This window comes from Schistocerca gregaria, chromosome 3 (assembly GCF_023897955.1).
Source record: "Schistocerca gregaria isolate iqSchGreg1 chromosome 3, iqSchGreg1.2, whole genome shotgun sequence".
In the NCBI taxonomy this organism is placed as follows: domain Eukaryota; kingdom Metazoa; phylum Arthropoda; class Insecta; order Orthoptera; family Acrididae; genus Schistocerca; species Schistocerca gregaria.
Window position 1 is genome coordinate 694,131,797 of NC_064922.1, and position 27,472 is coordinate 694,159,268.

The following is a 27,472-nucleotide window of genomic DNA, read 5'->3' on the forward strand; positions in this document are numbered from 1 at the left end:
CATTTAGTATTTTTTCAAAATGAATTTGCATTGACGAAATATTGTCTGCCACCTTGACTTTGTCCCGTGAATCGTCAAACATCTGCAGTGGTACAATACCAGGAATTTACTGCAACAGCAGCAGCACCTAATAAAGTGTTGTGTGGAATCATTTGTGCTCAACTCCATTAAACCACACTGAACTCCCAATACGAATTTCACATTGTAATCGCAGAGTTGTTTATTTCTCTATGTTCATTTTGAATAGCTTAGATTCACTTGTATTTAATGAGGACACATTAAAGGGATAGAATACCACAGCACATGAGAGATGTTTCATAACCCATGTTTTACGATACTGGCCTTTTCAATTTTATATTGAAGTGGTTCTACAATGTTCAACAGGTGGTGTCTGTTTATACATCAGTGACTTTAGTGTAGTAAAACATACACAAAAACTATTTCTGCGGTTAGTGTTTGTTAGTACTGTCATTCAGAACATCGTGTGACATACAGATTAGTCAGAGTGCATTAATAGTTCCCTTTTTGCATAATCGAAGTCCCAAACCTTTAAGCCATGCTTAATATACTTAAACACTACAATTTTTGTTAAAGCGATCTAGAGAAACTGCTTATCTCTCGAGTAATGTCTATACATAGAAGACATTCTGGTTTTGCACTTGTTTCTGTTGTGTAATGAGTCTGAGGTAAGCTATAAATGCATCGTTTTGAAGGACAGTTTCAAAGACTGAGTGCTCATCAGCACTACTGCAGGGTGCTTAAATACAGCCCGTAACAGCACCTCATATTTTAATTGTTTTGGCTTACTGTAGACAGTGAAACAGGATTAACTATCATTCATAGTAGCTGCGGTCATTATTCTGCCACACCAGTAGGTGTTCAGACGTGTGAAAACAGTAGTGAAGAGTTTATAGACAATTAAATAGTGGTGGTATTTTATGGCATCATATTACTGATGCGCTTAGAACCATAAGGGCTTCAAGTAAACCGTCATCGATTTTGAGATTGTAGCACATATGTGTGGCTCTGAGATCTATAGATCTTATGGTGAAACAGCTTGATGTATATCTGTAGGACAACACTGTATACACGAACATTTATTAAAAGCGTTTTTATGGAGTTCTCGGGTATTTATTTCCATATGGACCCAAAGAACAGTGCATAATTTTGCTACTCTGCACTGCTCAATTGTTATCTATGGTTGCGAACATATTTTAGCGTTTACATCATGTATGCAGTGTAGTACTTAACAATCGGAGGCAGCTATATATGAACCTGAAGACATAGAATGTGGATAATGAAAATGATGGTCACGAGAAAAAAGAAGTGTTGGAATGCTTATAATTGCATGTATGGCTACTTAGTACATGTTCTTTATGTTCCGAGTATACTTTCACCTTTGCTACAAGCTTAACAAATTTCAAAAGGCACTAGTGTCACCATTCTCTAAATTTAAATTTTAGAATTGACATTAATAATAAATATAATTATAAATTAGGTTCTTTATTTTCCCACTGGAAATTTAGGATGTTGAGACTTCGTTCAAGAAGAGGTCAGAACTATGAGACTGGTGGCTTGTTATTTGATTTTCACAAGGGCCTACTTTTATAAAAAAAATTTGTGTGTGCTTTGGGCGCTTATGGTTCTCAGTGCTTCATCCATGTTGGAGAGAAACGTGGCTTATAAATTTTTAGAATTCCTTGGCATTTTGAGAGTCTTTGTTTTGATACTTTCACATTCTCGGAAATATGTCTTAGAAATTGGAAAACTGATAAGAGTAAGAATTTAAACAGCTTTAAGAAAGTTTTTGTTTCGAGAGGTCATGAGCTTACTCGACCCCACGCCTCCCCATCTCCTCTCTGGATGTGCAGCTGCCACAGTCAGAATTTAACATCTACACAATGCTATAAATTAGGAATGTACAGCACGACCTTTGAGGGTGATGAATGTAATTTTTTTTTGGATTTGCGTCTAATGAATAGTAAGCTACTTTTGTTTCCCCAGTGTTACTATCTCTCGTAATTACCGCATTCACGTGTTTTAGTTTGAAATGAACCTTAGCGGTATCTCCTCATATAAAAATTTCAAGATACTCAAGACCTCATAGATGACTGCAGTGACACACAGGACCAAATATGGTCCTGTTGTCTGTGAAGCGGAACCAGAGTCGCCCGTGAGGATTGAGGATGCTCCCACTCCCCACCCACGACTCCGATCAACGACCGCCTGACCAATGACCGGAGCCGCCTGTGTCCGCTGGATGCCAGGCCAGGCATCAACAACGCGTAGCGTCGCAGGGTAGGGCGTGACGTCAGTGATCACGTGCCGGCGGCGCTGAGCCTCACTTAGCACGCGGCGGCTAACGACCGCCGCCGGGAAGACTAGGTGCGGAGGCTGGCCGGGGGCCGCAGTGCCGCCCGCCGCCCGCCGCCGCCATGAGGACGCCGGTGTCGTTGGACCCCCTGCCGCTGCCCGCCGCCGTGCAGCTGCGCGTCGAGGAGGCCCTCAAAGCTGCCGCAGCCAACGGAGGCTGCGGCGCCGATGGCAACGCTGACAGCCAAAAGCCGCCGCTGCCCCCCGACACCAAGAGTGAGTGTTTTGCTGTCTCACGATGCACACCGGAGATTTGACAGTCTCATGTGCAGTACCTTTCCTGCAAAACGCTACTGATCGAAACTAGCGCCACATATTACAACGTGAAAATTCAAAAATTATACTACTTACAAATAAATTCTCTTATGTTGGAACAAATAAGCCCTCTCTGTTTCTGAGTGCTGTCTACAGTACATACGTCGATCCCGATGCAGTTTTTTGGCAACTGTTGACAACATTTCTCTTGGAGAAACAGTGTGCTCGCCGAAAGTAATTTAAAAATGGATTACAATTTGTTTCGATTGCAATAAAATATTTATTTCAGCAGCTACCGGTTTCGGTGAGTTTGTAACCATTGTCAAACCGTCTATACCTTGGTGGTAGGAGATGGCAGTGAACGGAGAAGCACTGCTCGCCATAGAGTCGTAACCTGTTTCGTTCACGGCCAGCACCTACGCTCATGGTATAATTGGTGTGAGGATTGTCACACTCTGAACGAAACCGGTAACCAATTAAATAAATGTTCTGCTGCCGTAGAGATAGTTTGTAATTCACTTTGAAAGTATTATTTCGTTCAGTTATCGAAAACGCTACGAGCTACACGTCATGACGCCACAATGGAAAAGTCAGAAATATGTTGTCAACAAAACTTTTCATTAACTTTATCTTAATGTTTCTCAGCTACTAAAACATTACATAAATTTTGTACCTATCCCAACTATATGACATTTCTGTCAGTGATCCAGATCACTACTAATTGCAGTCAGTGTGACACACTGCAATGCCAAAAACAAAACAAAAAATATTATTAAAAAAATTCTCACCCATTTTCTCTTACTGCTACCCAAAGCTTAAATCGTGAAGCAAATGTGAGTGATTAGAGATTTTTATCTGTAGTATCTGAAGCAGCATACAGGACCAGATATGCCGTAGAGACGAAGGAGGCAGCCGCCTAGTGCGCTGCAATTTGGAAGAGCGAGAAAATTTTGGCGAAAATCCATAAAATTTTCACGAATTAGATTTGTTAAGTTGTTAGCGGTTTACCCTCCTCGTCAAAATAATTTCGAAGCATAAGTCAACGGTACATTTTATAAAAAATAAATACACTAGTGTGCAAAACTTAATGACGACAGTAAGCTTCGCAAGATGTGCCAGTGTCAAATAACGTAACTCAATGAAACTTGCGCCGTACATAGAAACACTTCTATGTGTAGCAGGGAAGGTAACGGAAAGAAATATGTAATGTAACGAAGAGAAATGATGCTCTTATTCAAAGACAATAATTACACTGAAGACACGCGATTTATGAGGGTCATCTGGATTTTACAAAACCTGGGGCATGGACCTTAGTAGGATCTGTAGCCACCATGGATAGCAATGCAAGCTCTGCAACATGCTTCCATGCTAGACCCAAGGTTGATACAGAATTGTTCTGGGATATTAGTTGGTTATGCGGACTTGCTGTAATTATTTTCTTCAACGCATACCACATGTGCTCGATGGGACAGGTCGGGGAAACGGCAGGCCACTCCATTCGCGGAATAGCCTCTGCTCCAAGGACTTTTGCACCTGCGCTGATTGATGTAGTCATGCGTTGTCATCCATGAAAATGAAGTCAGCGCCAAATGCACCCCTGTAAAGACGCACACAAGAAAGGAATAAAATGTCATAATAACACTGGCCAGTGAATGTACCACCTTCGACGATCTGGTCAGTACACCCATGTAACATATGCTTCCCCACACCATAACACCAGAAAGATGAAAACGATCATGTTTGACAGTGTTCCTTCGTGCATTCCCACCTCTTGCCACGTGAGGATGCTTCCAGAATCACTAATCAGACTGAATCTACTCACATCCGACAAGAGCAGGAGCCTCTGCTCCTCGTTGCTCCAGTCCCCACGCTCTTGGCACAGCTTCAAACGAGTCGATGTGTCGGTGTCAAAGGACAAAATGAATTGTCTTCGTTCATCCATTATGTTCCTTGGGACAACAGCTGGCATGGACTTCATGATGCAATAATTTGCCAACAGCCGTATGTATTGTAAAAATTTATTTTATTTAATGAACTTCTATGTGCTACCAGTTTCGGCATTACATTGATGCCGTCTTCAGGCCTCACTTGTCTTTGTCGTCGGGCAAGGCGATGACCCGTACGCAGTCGCCTTGCCGCTGTAGTGTCAGATTGTGTGCCTTGTAGTCCTGTTAAATGTGGCTGCAGCTGCAACCGCTGTTTTGTGTGAGTCCCTTCGGCTGCACAATGTAGCGGTTATCTGCTGATGCAGTTCACCGTGGTCGAGCATCTCATCTCCATTTGGCAGCAGCGCCTATCGTTTGGAACGCTCCCTATGCACATGAAACAATGCTGTGAGCAATACCAAACTCCTGGGCTACACTCAACACACTTCGTCCTTCTTCCAGTTTCCTTATGATACTTCCCTGGCAGAAATCATCCACACGTCTGTGTCCACGCCGTGTTGTAATGAAGGACACCACCATAGTTCTCAGTAACTGCTCGTCGATGTCACAAACAGTCTTTTCGCTATCTTTTAACTGTTTCGCGTAGTGGGGCCAGCCCCATTGGCGCTGTAGTCACGCTGATATCATGCCATCAGACGTTCAACGTTTTAACATATTGCGTCTCTACAGTCTGAATTCTAGGAAATGTCGAAAGTCCCACTACATTTACGACTGCATTGCTCAGATTTGATCCATGTACAAATCTAAGAATATGATGAAAGTGTTCAATAACCATACATAGCAGAAATTAAACAAAAAAGTAAAGAGTTCCTCGATACCAAAACGGTGGTAAGATGATTTCTTTCCCGTTTACTTTCACGTGCTTCTCCAGCTCGTTCTCCCATCTGTATTTATCTGTGGCGACGGAAAGTTAGAGTAATAAAGGCAGGTGCCGTACGAATGCACGTGTTACGTATACAAGTAGGATAAGAGTAGGATTAAGTTAGGTTGGTACCGAAAAAACTCTACAGACTATGTGAATTTATACACTCCTGGAAATTGAAATAAGAACACCGTCAATTCATTGTCCCAGGAAGGGGAAACTTTATTGACACATTCCTGGGGTCAGATACATCACATGATCACACTGACAGAACCACAGGCACATAAACACAGGCAACAGAGCATGCACAATGTCGGCACTAATACAGTGTATATCCACCTTTCGCAGCAATGCAGGCTGCTATTCTCCCATGGAGACGATCGTAGAGATGCTGCATGTAGTCCTGTGGAACGGCTTGCCATGCCATTTCCACCTGGCGCCTCAGTTGGACCAGCGTTCGTGCTGGACGTGCAGACCGCGTGAGACGACGCTTTATCCAGTCCCAAACATGCTCAATGGGGGACAGATCCGGAGATCTTGCTGGCCAGGGTAGTTGACTTACACCTTCTAGAGCACGTTGGGTGGCACGGGATACATGCGGACGTGCATTGTCCTGATGGAACAGCAAGTTCCCTTGCCGGTCTAGGAATGGTAGAACGATGGGTTCGATGACGGTTTGGATGTACCGTGCATTATTCAGTGTCCTCTCGACGATCACCAGAGGTGTACGGCCAGTGTAGGAGATCGCTCCCCACACCATGGCACCAAGGCAGAAGCGACTCTCATCGCTGAAGACGACACGTCTCCATACGTCCCTCCATTCACGCCTGTCGCGACACCACTGGAGGCGGGCTGCACGATGTTGGGGCGTGAGCGGAAGACGGCCTAACGGTGTGCGGGACCGTAGCCCAGGTTCATGGAGACGGTTGCGAATGGTCCTCGCCGATACCCCAGGAGCAACAGTGTCCCTAATTTGCTGGGAAGTGGCGGTGCGGTCCCCTACAGCACTGCGTAGGATCCTACGGTCTTGGCGTGCATCCGTGCGTCGCTGCGATCCGGTCCCAGGTCGACGGGCACGTGCACCTTCCGCCGACCACTGGCGACAACATCGATGTACTGTGGAGACCTCACGCCTCACATGTTGAGCAATTCGGCGGTACGTTCACCCGGCCTCCCGCATGCCCACTATACGCCCTCGCTCAAAGTCCGTCAACTGCACATACGGTTCACGTCCACGCTGTCGCGGCATGCTACCAGTGTTAAAGACTGCGATGGAGCTCCGTATGCCACGGCAAACTGGCTGACACTGACGGCGGTGGTGCACAAATGCTGCGCAGCTAGCGCCATTCGACGGCCAACACCGCGGTTCCTGGTGTGTCCACTGTGCCGTGCGTGTGATCATTGCTTGTACAGCCCTCTCGCAGTGTCCGGAGCAAGTATGGTGGGTCTGACATACCGGTGTCAATGTGTTCTTTTTTCCATTTCCAGTAGTGTATATGTGTTTACACATGTGGTGTCTGTTCTTTCGGACATTTTGATCCTGCAGCGACTGTGAACAAGACACAAGGGATTTAAAGACAACAGCTGCCAATGATCATTGATTTATATCAATGGGACAAGTCGAAGGATACGCACACTGGTGTCCCGCTGACTAGGCAAATATGCTGACCACTACGCCACCTGTACACAGCTGTCACCACAACCGAATAGACTACCCTAGCACGCCTCCTGTCAAAACCAAATTCTCAACTTGTACCGCACACTACTTAAGTAATTAACCTCATTACTTGCGGCTTGTCGCCAATTGCTGTAAGACTTGGAGCTTGATGTGGATCTGCACTGAAGGGGTCACTGGGCGTCATCGCCTTGAGGGGAGTTGGAACGTCCTATCCCTACAATGTTAAATTTAATGACTTACCTTCCTTGTATTTCAGGAACCACAGTAGTCATTGACATGAAACTCTTACAGGACATAAAATTTTATGTTCTGAATCTACTGAACTAAAATAACTGAATTTCAGAAATTGCTTTCGGAAATACAATTTTTTAATTACACAGTTAAAATTTTGTGTACTTTTTTGTACTTTATCCTAAATACTTTTTATTATGCATAACATTATGTCCTTCTTTTAGTTCAGTAGACTCAGAGTATGTATGTTATTACTCCCTAAAAATCTGAATACTCTACTCGAAGGGGTTTCTGAGATTTATGGAAAAATGCAACACAAAATTTTAATGTTCAGGAACGACTTCTAAAGACTGTAACTCATTTAATAAATGCTTATTTTTTTATTTTTAGTCACACAGAGGCAGCCTATCCCCTATTGCATATCATCCTCTTGATCTTTTTCCAACTTTTTCTTATATATTTTTTTCTTTCTGGACTTCTTAGTGCCCAACTGTGGTGTATACTCTGCTTTAACAATGTGAACCATGTCCATCCGTTCAAGTTCTCTGGTGCAGTTATCTCCAGGATTAATAACCACATGCTGTAGCAGTTCCACCCTACCAGTGTCACCATGACTAAAAGCAATAACAACATTACTGACCCCCACTTCAGTGTCTTCATTCAAATAAAAACATTTTTTGGCAAGCGAATCCATATAAGATTATTGAAAGACTCATTGGGATTTTGAGTCTGACTATACAGACACTTTTTCAGTAATTCAGGATTTGCCACCGAGCGAGGTGGCGCAGTGGTTAGCACGCTGGACTCGCATTCGGGAGGACGACGGTTCAATCCCGCGTCCGGCCATCCTGATTTAGGTTTTCCGTGATTTCCCTAAATCGTTTCAGGCAAATGCCGGGATGGTTCCTTAGAAAGAGCACCGCCGATTTCCTTCCCCATCCTTCCCTAATCCGAGCTTGTGCTCCGTCTCTAATGTCCTCGTCGTCGTCCTCCTCCTCCTCAGGATTTGCCAGGCCTCTGTAAATAGGTTTTATGATATCCATGACTGCCGCTGGGATGGAATCTTTATGGCTGTATTAACTGTTTGAGTACTGGGCATTGAGGTAATTGTACCATGAATCAGGTCCAGGAGGGCAAAGGTAGCTGTGGAAGGAGGTAGCCCATACTACCTGCTTCATTTTCAACAAATCCTCAGCATTATTTCTAATTGCTATCTCATAATATTGCTGTAGTTCATCAATCATTTTGCCTGTCAGCCTGCCTCTTATGGTTTTGCCATCAGAAAGTTTCTTGTCTCTCAAACTTTGTTTCAGCTTCCTCAAATTGGTGCCCATCCTCTTCTGGACATGACCAACACATTCCAGTTTTGTGATAATCTTCTCACCAGAAGGCCGAGCGGCTACTACACTGTTATATACTTTTGACTCTCCATCACCTAAGAAATTAGTGTAACACACCCCCTTTTCGTTCACATATCGACCAAACATTTCATTAGCTGGCCTCCACACCACCACTTGTTCCTTCATAACTTCTGATACTGATATGCCCTTCTTCGTTCCTTGATTTACACTTATAAAAATGTTTGGTTAAAATCACATGGGTCACTGTAGCAACAGAATTCTTAGAGCCGTGGCCGTGCTTCTGCCAAGTGCCATAATTTATTTCAACGGCTTTGTTTGCAGCACCCTTCATTGACTCACATGCAACAGATTCCACAGCAGCTCCAATAAATCCTGCATACTTGTCGATTTCACAAGGTGGGCGTGGTATATTCATCAAGGCACATATTGTTTCTGTCGCAGTGAGTCCTTTGCCAATGGCTTTCAATCCATAAAACCACCTAAAATTTTCACAAGGTGGGCGTGGTATATTCATCAAGGCACATATTGTTTCTGCCGCAGTGAGTCCTTTGCCAATGGCTTTCAATCCATAAAACCACCTAAACTTTACTTCCAAATAATTATCTTTACACTTATCAGAATTCCAGAATGCATGAGTATATTTACAACTGGCACAATTAATGGTACGTTTCCTGGCTAGTTCACTTGATACTTCACTGTCTTCATGTAAACTAACTAGCACTCCACGTATTTTACAACACACACATTTACCTAACACCCTTGTTAGGATGCATAAATCTATCAGAATATAACCTAACCTACTATTTGCATCACTTCTGTTTTGAGAAAACTGTTTATTACAACGTTTTATTTTAATCTTCGAAGCACTAATAGGTGTTTCTCTAGATACTGATGAGCTTGCCCGCATTTCATTGTCTATAACTTTCCCTTTATTTGAAAATCTATTATCATGTAACCCATGTTTCTTAAAAGCAGTTTGTTTTGGCGTCGTACTTTACTTTTTGAAAGATTTACCAATCCATTTATAACTTTTCCTCGGGAAAACGTTAGCACTTCGACATACAACGCGTGTTCATACTATGAAAGGATACGATACCGTTTTTACCAATGCTACCAATACAAACACATAATTTAACCTTTATAACGCAGTAGTCCACAGCCCTCTATATAAAATTATATATTTCATTAGATCTTGAAGTAATGCACATAAAAATTTTAACATTTTGCACCGGTGTGAATTATATTAAAGTAATAAAATGAAATACTTACCATGTGTGTTTATAAGTGATACATGTATCATTTTAATCGGAAAACAGCAAATTTTATAATGAGATAAAAATCCGAAAATGTGAAAACAAATTTTTCGATGTAACTCCCCTTCATTATCTTTGGTGTCTGTTCATTCCGACAATCCTTCTGTGAACATGCGCACGAAGCTCGAACTCTTACGGCAACTGGCGGAGTGCCGCGAGCAATGAGGCTAGTTTGGGTATGATGGGCAGAGTCGTAGGGTGGTGCATGCGGTGACTGTGACTACTGCGTCCGGATAGCGTAGTGGTCAGCACATTTACCAAGTAAGCAGGAGACACGATTTCGAGTCTCCGGCGACACAAGATTCAACTTTCCCCATTGATATACATCAATGTCCACTGGCAGCTGCCATCTTTAATTCATTTTTGTCTATGTGATGTACTCTGTACATTTGGATTATCTTGGAACGGACGGAGGTGACTGAAATACATTCACGGAAAATGTTTAAATTCAAGAACACCGGACATGCACTGTGGCAAAGTATTAGTACACTGAAACTTTCAAAGACCGCACGATCTTGCAGGATCTACCGGTTTCTTTGCATAAATTCGTTTGTTGCAGAAAAATGTCTTATTATTGAAAATGTTTCGTTTCTATCTCTTGAAGTCTTCTTGATTTTCATGTACGTGCGAAAATTACTTTTCGTTATAATGTACAGGTAGCATTCGCGTTCCAGGAGACTGGACGATTCTGAAATGAACTTTGCGAAATAAGTGAACTGCAGACAGTGTATGCACTAACTACACTAAGTTAACAAACAATATCAGCAAAAAAAAAGTCTGCCCGAGAAGGGAAGTAACAAGGAAACTTTCGGTGCGACAGTCTCATATGAGACAAAGTGACTCGGTGTGAGCTGCTCTTGCATATTGCACAAAGATGACACATGAAACGTCTGTGGTTAACCACAGAGAGAATTTAGTGGCCTTGGAAATGAATACTGTATAGTAAGGTGTACGTTGCATAATGGACAAGGAAGAGTAATACCAGGAAGATTTATTTGTGTCTTCTTTTCTCTCAGTAGAAACATTACTTCCTTCTCGTTACATAACTACAGCGGTTATAAAAATCAGTCGAACATATTTTTAATAACTTTAGGTAACACATTAAAAAATTTTAAGCTATCTTGCCGGATCATTCAGTAACACTCCCCAACAACATATACTCGGATAATGTGAGAAGCTTTAACTGATAATGTTGGTAGGTTTGATAACTGACGTTATGAGAGGTGCAGAAACCTATAGTAACATGTGTATGCTTTAAGATAAAAACTGACAACACAGTTTATGGATTGCGGTAGATGCTAGCACAATACCAAACGCTACTAATAAATATGTGACATTCGTGAAATTTTCCGGAAAGATTCAACTAAGGGAGTGAAATACTGACCCTGATAAACGAATTATTCCACAGAAGCGTAGGATATGTATTCTGGAAGTACCTTAGGATAAAATAACTGTGTCAAGGGAGGAGCTTACTGAAAACAGATGGATCAGCACTATCTTCTGCCAACAAATTCAGTAGGTGGGAAAGGACTGCTCATTTCGACATTCAGGTTCCAGAAGAAAATTCAATGTCATTTTAGATGTGGCGATATACAGGTAAAGAAAAAATACCGCACTTTGAAGTCGACAGGCAATTCCTGATCCCAGTTCAAAATAAAAATGTACCTATCAGAACCTAGTCCCGCCAATAGGATTAATACAGATACGATTTAAAGAAAACGAGGCTCTAGAAATGATGTAAAGTGCGTGCAGCGTGGCCAAGAACACAGAGCGTGAAGTCGGGGCGATGCAGGAGCTGTCGGATTGGCTCAGTGGAACAAATAACGCCACGGGGAAGGAATATGCAGACTCCTCTATGTTCCAGTCTGTTCACAGCAAACTTCTTTTTTCATTTACAGCACAAAATTGTATCCAACTCACACCTCCACAATGTTGTATCTTGTGTACTTCTTTCTTGTACTATTACCTTTATTTAAACATTAAGACATAGCATGAACTTCTTACACACCTAAACAATCACTTTGTTTCGTCTATAACAAATAAAGCCAACAGAAAATAATAGAGTCTACATCTACATTCATACTCCACAAGCCACCTGACGGTGTGTGGCGGAGGGTACCCTGAGTACCTCTATCGGTTCTCCCTTCTATTCCAGTCTCGTATTGTTCGTGGAAAGAAGGATTGTCGGTATGCTTCTGTGTGGGCTCTAATCTCTCTGATTTTATCCTCATGGTCTCTTCACGAGATATACGTAGGAGGGAGCAATATACTGCTTGACTCTTCGGTGAAGGTATGTTCTCGAAACTTTAACAAAACCCGTACCGAGCTATTGAGCGTCTCTCCTGCAGAGTCTACCACTGGAGTTTATCTATTATCTTCGTAACGCTTTTGCAACATCGACTTTGTCCAGTGAGGTACAAGTACAAAATAGATAAGCTACACTAGATTGCGCATTATGCTACGCGCCAGTAAACGTTCCCCAGCTCGCTTAGGTCAATGATTCGCGCCAGAGTTCGCGCATTGGTCCACCTATGGCCCTTATGCAAGCAGCTATTCGGCTTGGCATTGATTGACAAAGTTGCTGGGTGTCCTCCTTAGGGATACCGTGCCCAAGTATACGCAATCGGCACGTTAGATCGTGAAAACCCGAGACGCTCTGAACTGGGAAGGGATCCGGCGACTTCGCCGGCCCAGGTGCGGATCATCAAGCACGAGCACAGGCAAGAGAGATTCTCGTCATGTGCGAGTTGGCAGTATATTGCTGAAATGTAATCCCAGAATGGCTCGCCATGAAGAACAACAAAACGGGGCGTAGAATATCGCCGTAGTACATTGTGCTGTAAGGGTTCCTAGGATGGTAACCAAAGGGATCGTACTACGAAAAGAAATGGCTATCCAGATCATCACGCCAGGTAGTCGGGCCTTGTGATAGGTGAAAGTCAGGTTGATATCCCACTGCTGACCGCTGGAATCTCATTTACAGGAGTAGACTTATCTTCAGTGATGAGTCCCGCTTCGAACTGAGTCCCGATGACCAGATAAGACATGTCTGGAGATTCTCCGGACAGTGATGGGATACCAACGTGACTGTCGCTCACCACGCAACCCAACAACCAGAAGTCATGGTCTGGGTTGCCGTTTTTTTCGTAACAGGACCTCTTTGGTTGTCATCTGGAGCGCCCTTATAGGACAACGAAAAAATGGTTCAAATGGCTCTGAGCACTATGGGACTTAAGATCTATGGTCATCAGTCCCCTAGAACTTAGAACTACTTAAACCTAACTAACCTAAGGACAGCACACAACACCCAGCCATCACGAGGCAGAGAAAATCCCTGACCCCGCCGGGAATCGAACCCGGGAACCCGGATAGGACAACGGTATGTCGATATTCTACGTAGTTTAGTTGCCCTTCATGACAAGCCACCCTGGGCTTACATTTCAGCAAGATAATATCTACCGGCATATGGCGAGAGTTTCTATTGGCTGGGTTCGTGTTTGCCAAACCCTACCTTGGCCAGCAAGGTTGCCGGATCTCTCCCCAGTCGACAAACTTTGGAGCATTATAGGCAGGGCCTTGAAACCAGGTCGGGATTGAGTCGATCTAATGAACCAGTTTAACAGAATCTTGTACGATGCCCCTCAGTAGAGGCACAGATTGATTAATACGTTATTATTCCGCTCAATTTGTAAAACTCTTCTCTTGAATTAATCACAAAATTTTTCTGAATTTGTGATCATTTGTTTGTCTGTACATGTATTTCACATTGTCTGCACATGTATTTCACATCTACCACTATACGTCACTATTAGATAATTCCTTCGTGGTGTGTAGTTTTTTCTTTCTTAAAACAAATACGTAAGTTGAGTGATAGTGAATTTTTAGAATGGCTACATTTCAATAAGTACTAGTGGGGACCAAATCTGCTACCCTTTCCTACAGCTCAAACTTCCTTAATCTATTACAGCTTCAAAGCGTATAACACACTTATGTGACTCTGTCTTCAAAGTATAGAACAATCTGTTCGAGCATTCGATAAGAAAGAGGGTAGTAACTATCATGCGGGACATTTGAGTTGCAATCATGTACCTTCATACTGGGTATTGTGTTGGTACCCGATGCTGCAGAACAGTTACTCTGAGTTAACTGCAATGAAGGAGAAGAAGTATTCCATGAATACATGATAGAGGAAACAGATTTGTGGCCTATAGGGCACTAATCGAGGACACTAAAAGTAATCAATCAAAGCCTAGTGCTGTTGACTTAAATGGAGCCAATGCTGAATATGATCTCATAAAAACTTCATTTGATTTGCTCAATGAATGTTCTGTTATATTGAACTTAATACCGGCTTGGTAAGCAATGCACACTATCCTGAAAAGCACCAAGGTTCACTTTGCAACTGACAGAACTTCGTTACTCTTGGGGGGCCGTGAGACACTGGATGGTCTTACTGAGAGATTGTTCAACACGTTTGACGTCTGAGTATCACTGATAGTGATAGGATATTCACGCGCTTGCTGCCATGGCTCACGAGACCAGCAGGGCACACACTCCCACTTCACGTGCTGCTCCAGGAAAGCAGCCTTTGTGCACCGCATGATAACCGCAGCTCAACAGGAATTTTCTGATCCTGTATACTTTAGGATCCGGACGCAACCGGTGTTTTTGTTGCAAACAAAAATCATTTTGTAGAATTCAACCATCTTGTATAATATCCAAATGTCACAACAAAGCGTTTCAAAGGCCAAACCTCTGTTAAGTACGTTGATAATTCTTAACTCTACTCGGAATCAGGCAGAATCAAAGTTTGTGATGGCTCCCACAGATGGTGATGCAGAGAGTAACACAAATGAAGGAACGTAATCAGGCTTCCACGGCCAGTTTGAGCTTAAGCCCAAGCAACATGCAGCGCGCCCCAAACTAACTTTTACTACGGAAGTAGAAGAACTCTATTGCTTTACTATTAATAAAGTTTACAACAAACACAAATGATTCACTTTCAGAAAACCAAAATGCACATATACTATTGTGAATGCTTGCTCCTGTGCCCTTTGAAGAGGCTACAGAAATAAAAATCAAATAGTAGGCAAACGCACACTCAACCAGGAGATAGTGCAAAAAAAGAAATAATTAAAACCATCCCAATGAAATTTCATGCCAATATGCCTCAACCAGAGAAATGTGTTAGAAAATCTAAAGTCAGATGCCGTTTCCAAGTTAACAACACGCTACAACTTCTCGTAAAACGTTAGTTGAGAAGTGCACATGACAAATTTGATAGCTGCGGCGTATACAGAATAGAATACGGTAATTGTGTTACGTATTGTATCGTCCAAACCGGCCGCTCTTTTAATGTTAGTTTTGAGGAGCTTTTACACACGGGTAACAAAACTGCCTTTGGGTTGCATTTAGCGGAAACCGACCATACTATAGGGAGTATTGAAAAAAGTATGCGTATTCTGCACAGAGCGCAAAAAGACCGTCCTCACAATTTATTGGATGGGCTTTAAATTTATAAAGCCAAAAGGTAGAGCCGCGAAAGTGCTCAATGGGCAATGTGATTTTGTACCCAATGCCTAGTTTGCTTTGTTTGAGAATGTTTTACGTTAATGGTAGAACGTCTCTCATATGTATATCTTGCCCTGTCGTTACGTAGTATAGGGTGCACCGCATCACATATTTGCTCCGTTCGCTCGCATTTGAGTCTCCCTTCTCTTTTCATGGAACACAATAATTGTCAAGATAATCTTATTAAGTGATTGTTACAATATCTCATTACAGTTTTCTTGGAACGGCGTGTCCGAAGGCATGTGACGCCCTTTATTTGTTAAACTCCTCTGGCTTCTTGCCTACGCTGCATTCTGGTGGCGAGGCCAACAGACGTCACTGATTCCTTATTTTAGTCTTTTGCCTTCATCATTTTTCGCTTGTTTCTTTAGTAATTCTATCAACTTCGTTGTTTTTCTAGCTCCATAATCTTGTTCTTACATGTGTTATTTTTGTCTAAAATGGCCACAAGGTCTTCTTAGAAACATGTATTATCACTTTACTACTTCCCTTTAACAATAATAAATTTAACTTTATCCGTTTTTCTAATTATTAGACATTATCACTGTAATAACGTATACTTTGGTAAGCCCACTATAGACTTTGCCTATTGTATTACTCATTTACTGCATACTTTACAATATTATAATCAACGAATTTGTGTAGACTTACATTAGCGACATCTGATGAGCTTACGGCACGAGCATATGCTGTGGCTAGTGTAATGTAGTTAGTAATAAACAGTAGCGATAGAGACAGTGTGACTGCCAGAACTGTGTCCTAGTTTACATCACATTTCAAATATGTGAGACGCTGCTAAGCTGATTTTGTGTATATTTTGTGACGATGCCAGTATGGATTTATTGTATTAGGAAATGTTGTAAAACAGTTATGCCTTGTCATATTTTAAGCGTATGCTTTCACACCCATGAAAGTAATAACTTTTCCTTATGGTACATTTCATTTTTCCAAGACGTAATCTGTTCACTAGTTGTATTTCATTTCCCATGTTTTGCTACAGATCTGAAGATGGTCATTACTTACCGAAACTGGTAGTCTGAGGACCAAACGTCTTGTGATCACTGGCGGAAATAAATGAAATTCATCAGATAAAGTAATCATGAACCATTAGTCATTAGTCATTCTGCAAAGACGATCGAAACGTTTCTAAGCTTCAGAATGACGAGGGTTAATATCCAGAACGATTTTATTCAAACATCCCTGGTCGAGCTATGAATAATAATCGTAGCGTGAGACGCAGGCAAAAGTCTCACTAACTCAAGGGGGCAGTGACTGACAAATGGCCCACGGTGGTATTAACCAGCTAAGGAGCGGCGACATCCATCTCGCACGACAACTATGTTGCATCCTCCACGAGATTGTGTGCCAACACTGTCTGAATACCTCTGATCACGCGTCTGCATCGATATCGTGCTGGGTAGAGAATGTTAAACACTGTTAGATACCCAAGTCGGCAGTTGCATTGCACTATTGATCGCTACTCCCACCATTATGGTAATCTGAAGGACCTTTTTTTACTGCAGAATTACCCATCACTGTACTCTTTGATAGCCTCATCTGCAGCACGTCCACATTTTAGAACATACCCTGTTCCTTCAGTGAATTTACTAGCTGCTGCGCCAGAAGTACTGTTGCAGTTCCGTACTATTCTTTAGTGTCACAGTGTATGTGAATCTCAAGTCACAAAATGCGATTTTAAAGTATAATTTATCTTTTATAGTCTGTCCAGCTTAGAACTTTTAATAATTTGACGGAAATGATGATTTTCACCTTAGCTCTTCAAACGAGTTGTTTGTGTAAAATTGAAAATAATTTACTTTACGGTTAAATGTTGCTACATAATTACTTTCGCAATAAAAGTATTTTCTAACATTATTGGGATTTTATTTTAAGCTGGGCTACGAGCGAAGGTGCTGCTCACCAGGCTGCTTCTTAGACTGCATCACGAGTCAGCCTACTTGCGAAAGACACAGTTGAAATGAGTGCTGTGAAGTTGCGAATTGATAAGAAGAGACGTCAGGGTCGTTTACGAGTGCTCTTCCATATGCGGAGCTGTAGATGTACAGGTGTCACAGACAGCGACATACAGGATTCAGTTCTGCCGGCAGCAGAGAAATATTGTACACATTTCCCAGGTTTATTTGCTGGGATTTACGGACTGTTTACTGGGTAGAAATTTATCACAAAGTATTTCTGTAAGCACAGTAAAATTTCCGGAAATAGACGCTCCAACTAAGATGTTACGCAATGAAAACCAGAAAAACTTTTTAAACTTTATTTCAATGTAGCATTAATTAAATTTAGCCCAGTTATAAACAGAATAATTAATGAACTGAGAAGAAGTTTTTGAGGGAATCGTTTGACAACGTAGGATGATTCAAGATCATCATACATTTCATTCTATAGTTGTTCCTACAACGTCAGGGTCGCCACTTCTAACTGGACAATTTTCATTTACACTCTTTTTCCCTTCCCGAATATATTCTTTGCGATGTTCGTGATCTCTTCTGTCCATTGCGAATAACAGACTTGAACCCATTAAGAAAATATTGACTTTGTTTTATGGCATCGTTTTCTCTCCGCCATACACAGACATTGGACTTGTTTGCTACTACACATGAACAAAATGTTGACTCATCGGAAAATATTCATCTACTTTCCGTATACACGTAATTATACCAGAAGCACTGCCGAGCTTAAAGTATGAATGAGACAGACGGATCAGCAGGAACACTACCTACTACACACTCTGACACATTTCAAATTTAACACTAGATTTTGGGCACAGTCTAGTGATCGGTTCTACAGCGCAAGCTGTTCTCTCATTGCTTCTCAAATACTGGGTAAGAAAGTCGTTTGTACCATTCGAACCGGTTACCTAATAGAGGAGGTATTGAATAGAATTGGGGAGAAGAGGAGCTTGTGGCACAACTTGACTAGAAGAAGTGATTGGTTGGTAGGACATGTTCTGAGACAGTGAGGGATTACCAATTTAGTATTGGAGGGCAGCGTGGAGGCTAAAAATCTTAGAGAGATACCAAGACATGAGTACACTAAGCAGATTCAGAGGGATGTAGGCTGCAGTAGTTACAGGAAGATGAAGAAGCGTACACGGGATAGAGTAGCATGGACAGCTGCATCAAACCAGTCTCCGGACTGAAGACCACAACAACAACAACAACTACAACAACAACCTAATAGAAGAGCAGCACGTCAATAAAGGGAATGGCTATAAGGCTACTTAGTGTTATGTTGTCAACGGAGAGGGAATGTAGTTTATCTGAAACAAAACTCCACTTGTGTGTGCAGGTTGGTGGAAAGTCCGCTACACTCTCCTGCTGATGGGAATGCTGGGTGTGGCGAACCTGTACGCGCTGCGTGTCAACCTGTCGGTGGCCATTGTGACCATGGTCAACCTGACAGCACTGGAGATCCGAGAGGCCAAGGAGGGTCATCACCTGAACGGCTACGCCAACACCAGCACCGAAGACGTCTGCCCTGGAGAAATCTACGAACCGGGCACGGCGGACGTGAGTATCTCTCTAAATGGAATCTACTTCCACTAGTTGTAAGTTTTTTTTAAGGTGGAGCACTGAACTGATGTGACAGATATGTAATAGCGACCAAAGTCAGGAAACTCGCTATACAAATCATTGCAGTTGTTAAGATCAGTAACAAGACATCGTGTACGACATCACTATTTCGAATGACATAAACGTTGTTAGCGTTTCTCGGCTTTATCCAGTCTGGTTGCTTCGTTACAGGTCCATAGCTCACTGTCAAGAAGGCTGCAGGAAAATGACGAGAAACATTTAATTTTTATCTAACTGGTAACATGTCATTTCAACAAGTTCTCCCAGAATAAATGTTTTTAACTGTTTTCATTGGAAAATTTCGTTATCCTGTGCGTTAAAAATCGGGTTATTTAGCGTTGAGAATGTGTACTTTGTATTGTATTTGTTGCCATGAAAACATGCGCACACTGGTATCACTCTCACTTCCCATTCTCTAACGAGATAAAATGCATATTGGATACAACCAGAAATTTTCAAGCCTCAATATGCAACGGTTATATTACTGGTTAAGGACACAAATACATCCATAGAACACACTGAAATGACAATAACTTTAGAAAGGATTACTAATGGTTCACACAAAACAGCTTAACTCTTAATCAGATTAAACTATTCCGGACAAGAATGGAATTCAGGTATGAGTATAGATCAATGGCCACAGACTAAAGAGCTTAGTGTGTAAAGTTTCTACGAAACCATACAGATAAAAAATACTGAAGTGGCGTCATCACGTGGATAGGTTAACCAAAAACTTCGGTAAGTTTCAGCCCGCTTTTCTAAGGAAGGAAGACACACTGCTATTTAGCGCAGTGATGATTTTGTGACTGTACCCTAACTTTTCTGCTTTGTCACTAACACATGTACTGTGTTATTATAGCATTTGTCCGGAACATACAGGATGTAGTAAAAACTTTCATCCGATTTGACTAGGCTATATATATCCTATATGGCTGGAGGTATACAAGTTAAAATTTACTTCACGTTTCTAAGTTTTTATTTTCTAAGGAAGTATCTGGCTTATTTCAGAAGTATTCACATATAATCTTTGGGTTCTTTTTAGTATTACGTTACGGGTCAAAGTTTTCATTTACGTTTCACAAATGGTCAGCTTGGCCTCCACTGGACGCACGGAAAACATCTACACAACAAGCTAACTCATCCCATTCTTTTGCAGGCATGTCTCGCGATACTGCATTAGATGATACTGCTATATGGTGGTGCAGTTCACGCAAAGTTGGAGTCTTCTAAAAACCTCCACCAAAAAAATCAAATTCCATGCTACCCGTATGCACTTTGCCGCCGATCCATCCCTGAGGCAGCACATTTTTATGAACTGTTGTCAAGCACTGTTGTCAGTGCAGTGATGCTCCATCCTGTTGAAAAACGAAATTCTCAGAATACTCTCCCGATTGTGCAAGAACTGAATCTGCAATATATCCAGGTACTGGTAAAGTCATGTGTGGTCAGGGAGGAGACGGACGTCTTAATGTACTAAAAGTTTATTAATTAAAATTTTAAATGTCTAGACTGCACTTTTTGGTACAATTAAAGCGTGGTAACTAGTTTCGGTTCCTTTATTCAACCATCTTCAGATCGCTGAAACCGAAAAAAAGGGTTGAAAATGCAGCGAAAACTATCATCATAACCTGCAGTCATGTAGTTATGTGCATTTGTATTGTGGGCCAACAAGACTGGTATTATGTACTTACAAACATCATGAGCGAGCCAGGTTGAAAAACCATAATTTCACAACGTGACGGTAATAAAGATGGTTAATGGCTATCTGCATTAGTAAAAACAATTTTTGTAACTGGATAGCAAGTATTATAGTGCGAGAAGTACATGCACTGTCAGTATTTGCAATGCCTGGCCTCCACAGAAATGACCCAGCTTAGCGTATAAAATAGTAAAAATAGTTATGTTTACTTGTACAACGTGGAAACTAAAATTCAGATACCAACAGCGCAACCAACCTGGCAGAATACTTCAAAATTAACTGAATTATCTGATAATCCAGGACACTACACGACCTATCTGTCTCATTATGAAGTTTGTATCTACATGATGTCGTTGTGTTATTGGCCCACAATACGAATGCATGTAACTGCATAATTTCAGATGATGACGATAGTTTTTACTGCGTATTGACCGCATTTTTACACTTTCGGCGATCTGAAGATAGCTGTAGAAATCAATAGAAACTACTTATTGGGATTTAATTGTATTATAAAAGAAAATTACGGTCTAACTATTAAATGTTTATAAATTTAAAAAAATTATTTCATAAATTTACAGATACAATACATGATTTGCCTAACCGTCTTTTCTGTAAAGAAGACTGTACATGAAACATTTTTTCGGGAAGCGGTTAAATAACGCATTAAGCTCTGGGGAGTCATCCTCGCGCTCTGCTGCGCTGTGTGTCGATTGTGTTCCCCACATTTTCGAGTTGCTGCTGTTTACTTTCAGCTTACATCGAATGTAGTCTCATCATTGAACAGTAAACAATAAATTGTTATTATCCTCCTCAACGACCAGAATGAATTTTCAAAATCTTACACGATATTAATTACCTCTTGTAACTTTTAGCACCTAATTCTCTATTCGAAAATTATTTACTACGTCACCTATCACTGAGATATATAAAAGATTATTCACATTACCGATTTCGGAAATTACTTCCCATCTTCGGCTGTGCGTAGCCCACAAAAAGTTTTCTACAGGCTAAACAAAGATAGTTAAGCACCTTGAACGGCATAAAGTTATTTAACATTGCAATGAATGCGCATCAGATCGTCACATGATAAAAGTGTCTTTTGCTATGTGACGGTGTGATGTAAATTCATTAAAATGTTAAGGAACTCTACGATGTTCAAAGTGCTTAACTGTGTTTAACGTGTACGAAACCTTTTGTGGATTAAGCCCTTCTAAAGCTAACAAATAATTGCCGAAACCGATAACTCGAATATTCTTTTACATATATCTAAGTGACCGTTGGTGTAATAACTCACAATACAATCATTGCGACGGTCGGGTGCTTCCAGTTAGTAATATGTCAATTTTTAGATTCCTGTTTGGTTTGGACCTTAAATTTCATCGCAAAACTCGCCCCATACATGGCTGGACTTGTGTGGGCTAAGTGCAGAACACTGATGTAACCTACGTTTTGGACGATCAAACGCGGCGACCTTTGGATTTCGCTTTATATACACAACAGCGCTTATGCCACGTCCATTGCTCTGAGCTGTAGGAAGCACAGCACTGTGCTCTCGACAAATATCACGCCCCACAGTTGTAACTGAATTGGACCTGCTAAACCGGAAAACTCAAAATGCCACTTGTTGCGTTGCTATCGTTATCTTGAGCCTCGTTGGCGAATTAACGAGCGAACAAGTGAGCCAGCCGTGCCACAGAGACTCCTGTCGGTAACGACATGTACCGGAAATTTACGAAAGAGGCCAAGGTAAACGTTCGTTTTCAATGCGCAATTTGAATTTCACCCCAGATTTCTGTCCTAGTTCACGTGGAGTATATACGTTCGCGAAAACAACTGAAGTGTTTTGTAACACCATTTACATTGATCCTATTGCCATTATATGAAATTTTGCGTAAACCGGATGATGAGATAACGCTTATGTATATGAGTCGTATGACGTTGGGTAATACGGCACGATGATGCGCCACCCGCAGACAGGGGAGTTCCTGTGGAACGAGGAGCGCCAGGGCTACATGCTGGCCGGGTTCTTCTACGGCTACGCCTTGGGGCAGCTGCCCGGCGGCATCCTGGCAGAGAGGTTCGGTGGCAAGCTGGTGTTCGGTCTGGGCACCTTCCTAACCGGAGTCCTCACCATCGTCAGCCCGTTCGCCGTCTGGCTGCAAGAGGACCTGTTTTTTGTTGTACGCCTGCTGGAAGGCCTTGCCGAGGTAAGACCTACCGGAGATAAAGCATGCACAATCGTCTTATAGTTTTGATGGGTTGTTGTTTCTTTGTATTTAAAATTATGTACAGATGTTTGCGGCCCAGAGTATTACATTTAGAATTGTGACGCATTGATTGGAGCACAATCTTACAAAATAGTGTATATAATATGGTTCTTGACGAATGGTAAGTACGACATAAGGTCATTCATTGTATGCACAGGTTCGAATTAAAAAGTATATGCACAGGCTGATTCAGCTGCCCCTAGCGATAGATTTTAGGCTACCCACAACGCTTTCGAAACCACGTGTGAGATTTTCATATTTTCTCGGACGCTGTGCACAAACTGTTAGTGGTACAGAGAAAGTAAACAGGACCATTTTGTAGGAAATTTGATGTAGTTAAATTTTGTAAGGATGTGTATTCACTGGAAGTCACGGTTTACTAGTTATTCAAGAAAAATACATTTGAAAGTTTCTTTGTATGTTTTCCTCGGATAATTTGACAATTAAAGCCTCTAGAAAAAATTTATCCCATTTCAAAATTTAGCAAGAAACTAAAAAATTTTCTATACAAAGGTCCTGTTTATTTTTGTGTCAGAGTAATAGTTTGCAAGCAGTGAGCAAGAAAACATGAAAATCTCATGTCCGATGTTTGAAGACACATGTGCGCGTCTGTGTGTGTCTGTGTGTGCGCGCGCGCGCGCCTTTGTGTGTGTGTGTGTGTGTGTGTGTGTGTGTGTGTGTGTGTGTGTGTGTACAGGATGTAACAGATATAAACAGATATAAGTGCAGATATTATGTGCATTGGTACCTTAACGTGTACAAATATCATTATATTGGTTGGATTTTCTCGGATCACTCTTCCCACAAACATGTCACAAAGTGTACGATCTGATGTTTCCTGCTTGGTCGTAACTGCATCACTAAGGGCATCGCGTCTGTCAGTATGGGCTAACTGTTTTGCGTTCTGGCGTCCACACTTTAACTCCTGACCTGCTGCCTGGGAGAAAATAAGCATTAATGGCTTGCACTTGCCACATGTACTTGGACATACTAACCAACCTAAATACATATGTATTGATTTAGAGCAGGTTACTGGTAATATTGACAGAAATACGCTATTTGAAATTATGAATGTATTAGGTGTCAACTTCAGGGAGACAAAGCTAACATCTTGCGCAGGAACCAATCAGAAGTTGTAGGAGTCAGAGAATGTGAAAGGGAGGCTGGGATTAAGAAGTGAGTAGGAGAGGGTTGTAGCGTATTCCTGATGTTATTCAGTCTCTACACTGAGCAAACACTAACGGAAAATATGGAGACATTCCCAAAGGGCATTAACAGTCAGGGAAAAGAGATGGAAAAGGACGTAGTAGATCAGTTAACCGAATGAATAGAGTATTGATAACATGTTGTAGGATGAACGTCAACAAAACAGAAAAAAGCAGTAATAGAACGTAGTCGAATTAAATCAGGTGACGCAGAAAGAATTAAATTAACGAAATGAGAGGCAGAAGTAGACAGGATATAAAATGTATAGTTGCTGAAACACAAAAAGTACGTTTGACAAAGAGAGATTTTTTTAAATATCTAATATAAATTCTCTGAACGTTTTAATCTTGGGTGTAGCTTGCACGATATTGAAAATTGAAAGATAAACAGTTAAAATAAGAAGTGAAGAGAAAATTTTCAGACATTGTGCTGCTTGATATCAAATGTGTAGATCAGATAACTAATGATTGGAACTGGAAAGAAAGAGAATGGTACAACTTGGCATAAACATACATCGAGAAGTAGCGAAGAATCATCAACTTGCAATCCGTGGGTGACGGAGGAGGGTGAAAACTTGCAATTAACGACGTAGATGAAAAATATTTTAAATTACAGTATGTGACCAAAGTAGTGACTTTTTCTGATGCTTGCCGCTTCTTTCACTTCTGACATTATTTTCTTAATGTGAAAAATTACTTATTGTAACCGGATTCGGAATCAGGGAAAGGTGTAATACCAATGGAAATGTGTCCAACATGTATTCCGGTGTTTAGATCGACCATTGGGTTGAGAACACCATTAATTTAGATGACGAATGTTTTCTGTTTCAGGGTGTGACTTTTCCAGCTATCCAATATATGATCTCCAAGTGGTCGCCGCCGGAAGAGAGAAGTCGTTTCTCCATGATATTTTCAGGTATACTATCTTACAGCTTTCGCCTCTTTTAGAAACAGACATATCTACTAGCGACCCCTGTCCCATCATTCGAAATTGATTTTACTAAAACACATATCATTAAATGTAACCGTTATAGGCTATACTCTCAACTTCTTTTGCTTCAGTGCACCATGTTATGGAGCAGTATAAGTGCTCAGCTGTTTTTTTTAATATTACTGCCGATTGATCGAGATTTGAAATTAGTAAGGAACTATGATTTGAATTATGATCAACGAAGACGCCATCTTTGATCGAAAAGAACATTACATAACTATCAGTTGTGTTCAAGTCAATATAATCTAAATATTTCCATAAACAAAATAAATGTGATAGATTTCTTAGGAAGTAACCTTCCGAAGAGCCAACATAATAATCAATAACCAACCAATTGAACAAGTCTCTAACTTTAGCTACCTTGAATCTAGCACATCCTGTGAAGAGGGAAAATATTTCTTTAAATAAGTTCCATATCATATGTGGCAGCATAAGAGCATTAAAAAATGAAACCCATAAGGACAACCAGCTCAGATTCTATAATGCTATCGGTATCCCTACGCTGCTTTATGCAAGTGAGCCATGGATAATGAGAGAGAGAAAGAGAGAGAGAGAGAGAGAGAGAGAGAGAGAGAGAGAGAGAGAGAGAGGGAGAGAGAGGTAAAAGCCGCGTACAAACAGCGAAAATGAACTTTCTAAGGTTTATGACAGGGTTTTCTAAATGATATCGATTTAGAAATGAAGCGATTGTAGAATGTCTGAAAATATGTAAACTAAACGATAAAATAGGTCTACATTAAAAAAATGAAGAGACCATCAGAACTTACGAGTGAAAGGAGACTAACAAAAGCAGCAAGCAGATAGAAGCCAGCTACAGTTAGGTGAGGAGACTAGTGTAAAGATAGGAATAAATCCTACAATCCTATGAAGCCAGAACAGGTCACTAAGACCTAATCCTTTTTGGGGAGAAGAAGCAGAAGAAACAGATACGTTCCTGCTGTGTATCTGGATTTTCCAGTAGAATATGTCCCGTCCATAAGAAGGAGTAGTGTAAGCGACGGGGTTCTCGGAAGGGAGAGTAGTACTTGTGTGTATGGGTGTTGGAGGGTTGGAGGATGGGGGGGGGGGGGGCGATGAGCATGTTTCTGCAGGAGTATGATAGCGTCTGAAGAGGTCTGCTGCAGGAAAGACGTGTCAAGAAAGATGCCATTTAGTGCTGGAAGGCTTCCATACGGAGTATCTATGGATTCCTGGTAGAATTTCCAATTTTTTTGGAGTAATATTAGATAACACCTGGATGCAAATTGGGATGGGAAGAATGGGGAAGAGACAGGGTGCAGGGGATAGAATGGAGAATAGATAGGTGATTACTTCCAGTTCGATCGAGGACGCTGCATTGAGGCATCAAGTGTTGGAAGAAGATAATATGATTTCTAGGATAGTGCATATTTCAAGATACTTGTGCTGGGGAATAGGGACAATGTCACCTTGGAGGGAGTCTGTAAACTGACATCATTGGTGTTCGCAGGAGATCTGCTGCGGATCTCAAGGTCAGTGGTATAACATAGATAGAAAAGGTATGAACGTTGTGGGTGAGCAAGTCATAGGGGATGAGATGATTAGGTCAGATGTATGAGGTGAACAAGGGAACAGTTAAGATTATGAAGAAGAAAATGAAGATTAGGTGGGAGCACTGTATAAGGGTTGTCGCCAAAAATTCTTATTGTTGCCGATTGCAACTCAGCCCCTGGTCAGGGAAGAGAATTATCTATGCGCTGTAGGATACAGCGTTGAAGAAAATTCTGATTTAAAAGCAAGGTAAGGATTTTGTATTTGTGTGGGACATGAATAAAGAAGCCACCGGCCTTGCTACAGTGGTAACAACGGCTCCCACCAGATTACCAAAGTTAAGTGCTGTCGGGCTGGACTAGTACTTGCATGGGAGACCATCCGGACTGTTGGCAAGCAGGGTGCACTCAGCCCTTGTGAGACAAACTGAGGAGCGAGCTACTTGATTGAGAAGTAGCGGCTCCAGTCTCGTAAAGTTACATACGGCCGGAGAGTGGTGTGCTGACCACATGCCCGTCCATATCCTCATACATTAATGCCTGTGGGCTGAGGATGACGTGGCTGCCGGTCAGTACCGTTGGGCCTTTCAAAGCCTGTTCGGACGTTGTTTAGTTTAGT

General features: G+C 41.6%; 1 protein-coding gene across 1 annotated transcript in view; it reads left to right on the forward strand.

Moving 5' to 3' along the window:
- Positions 1-2,315: 2,315 nt before the first annotated feature.
- Positions 2,316-27,472, forward strand: part of LOC126354164 (putative inorganic phosphate cotransporter) — a 75,212-nt gene continuing 50,055 nt past the window's right edge. The window contains exons 1-4 of the mRNA XM_050003587.1: positions 2,316-2,589; positions 18,900-19,120; positions 22,856-23,089; positions 25,186-25,270. Of these exons, the coding sequence (XP_049859544.1) occupies positions 2,436-2,589; positions 18,900-19,120; positions 22,856-23,089; positions 25,186-25,270 (694 nt within the window). The 5' untranslated portion in view covers positions 2,316-2,435. The remainder of the gene's footprint in view (positions 2,590-18,899; positions 19,121-22,855; positions 23,090-25,185; positions 25,271-27,472) is intronic.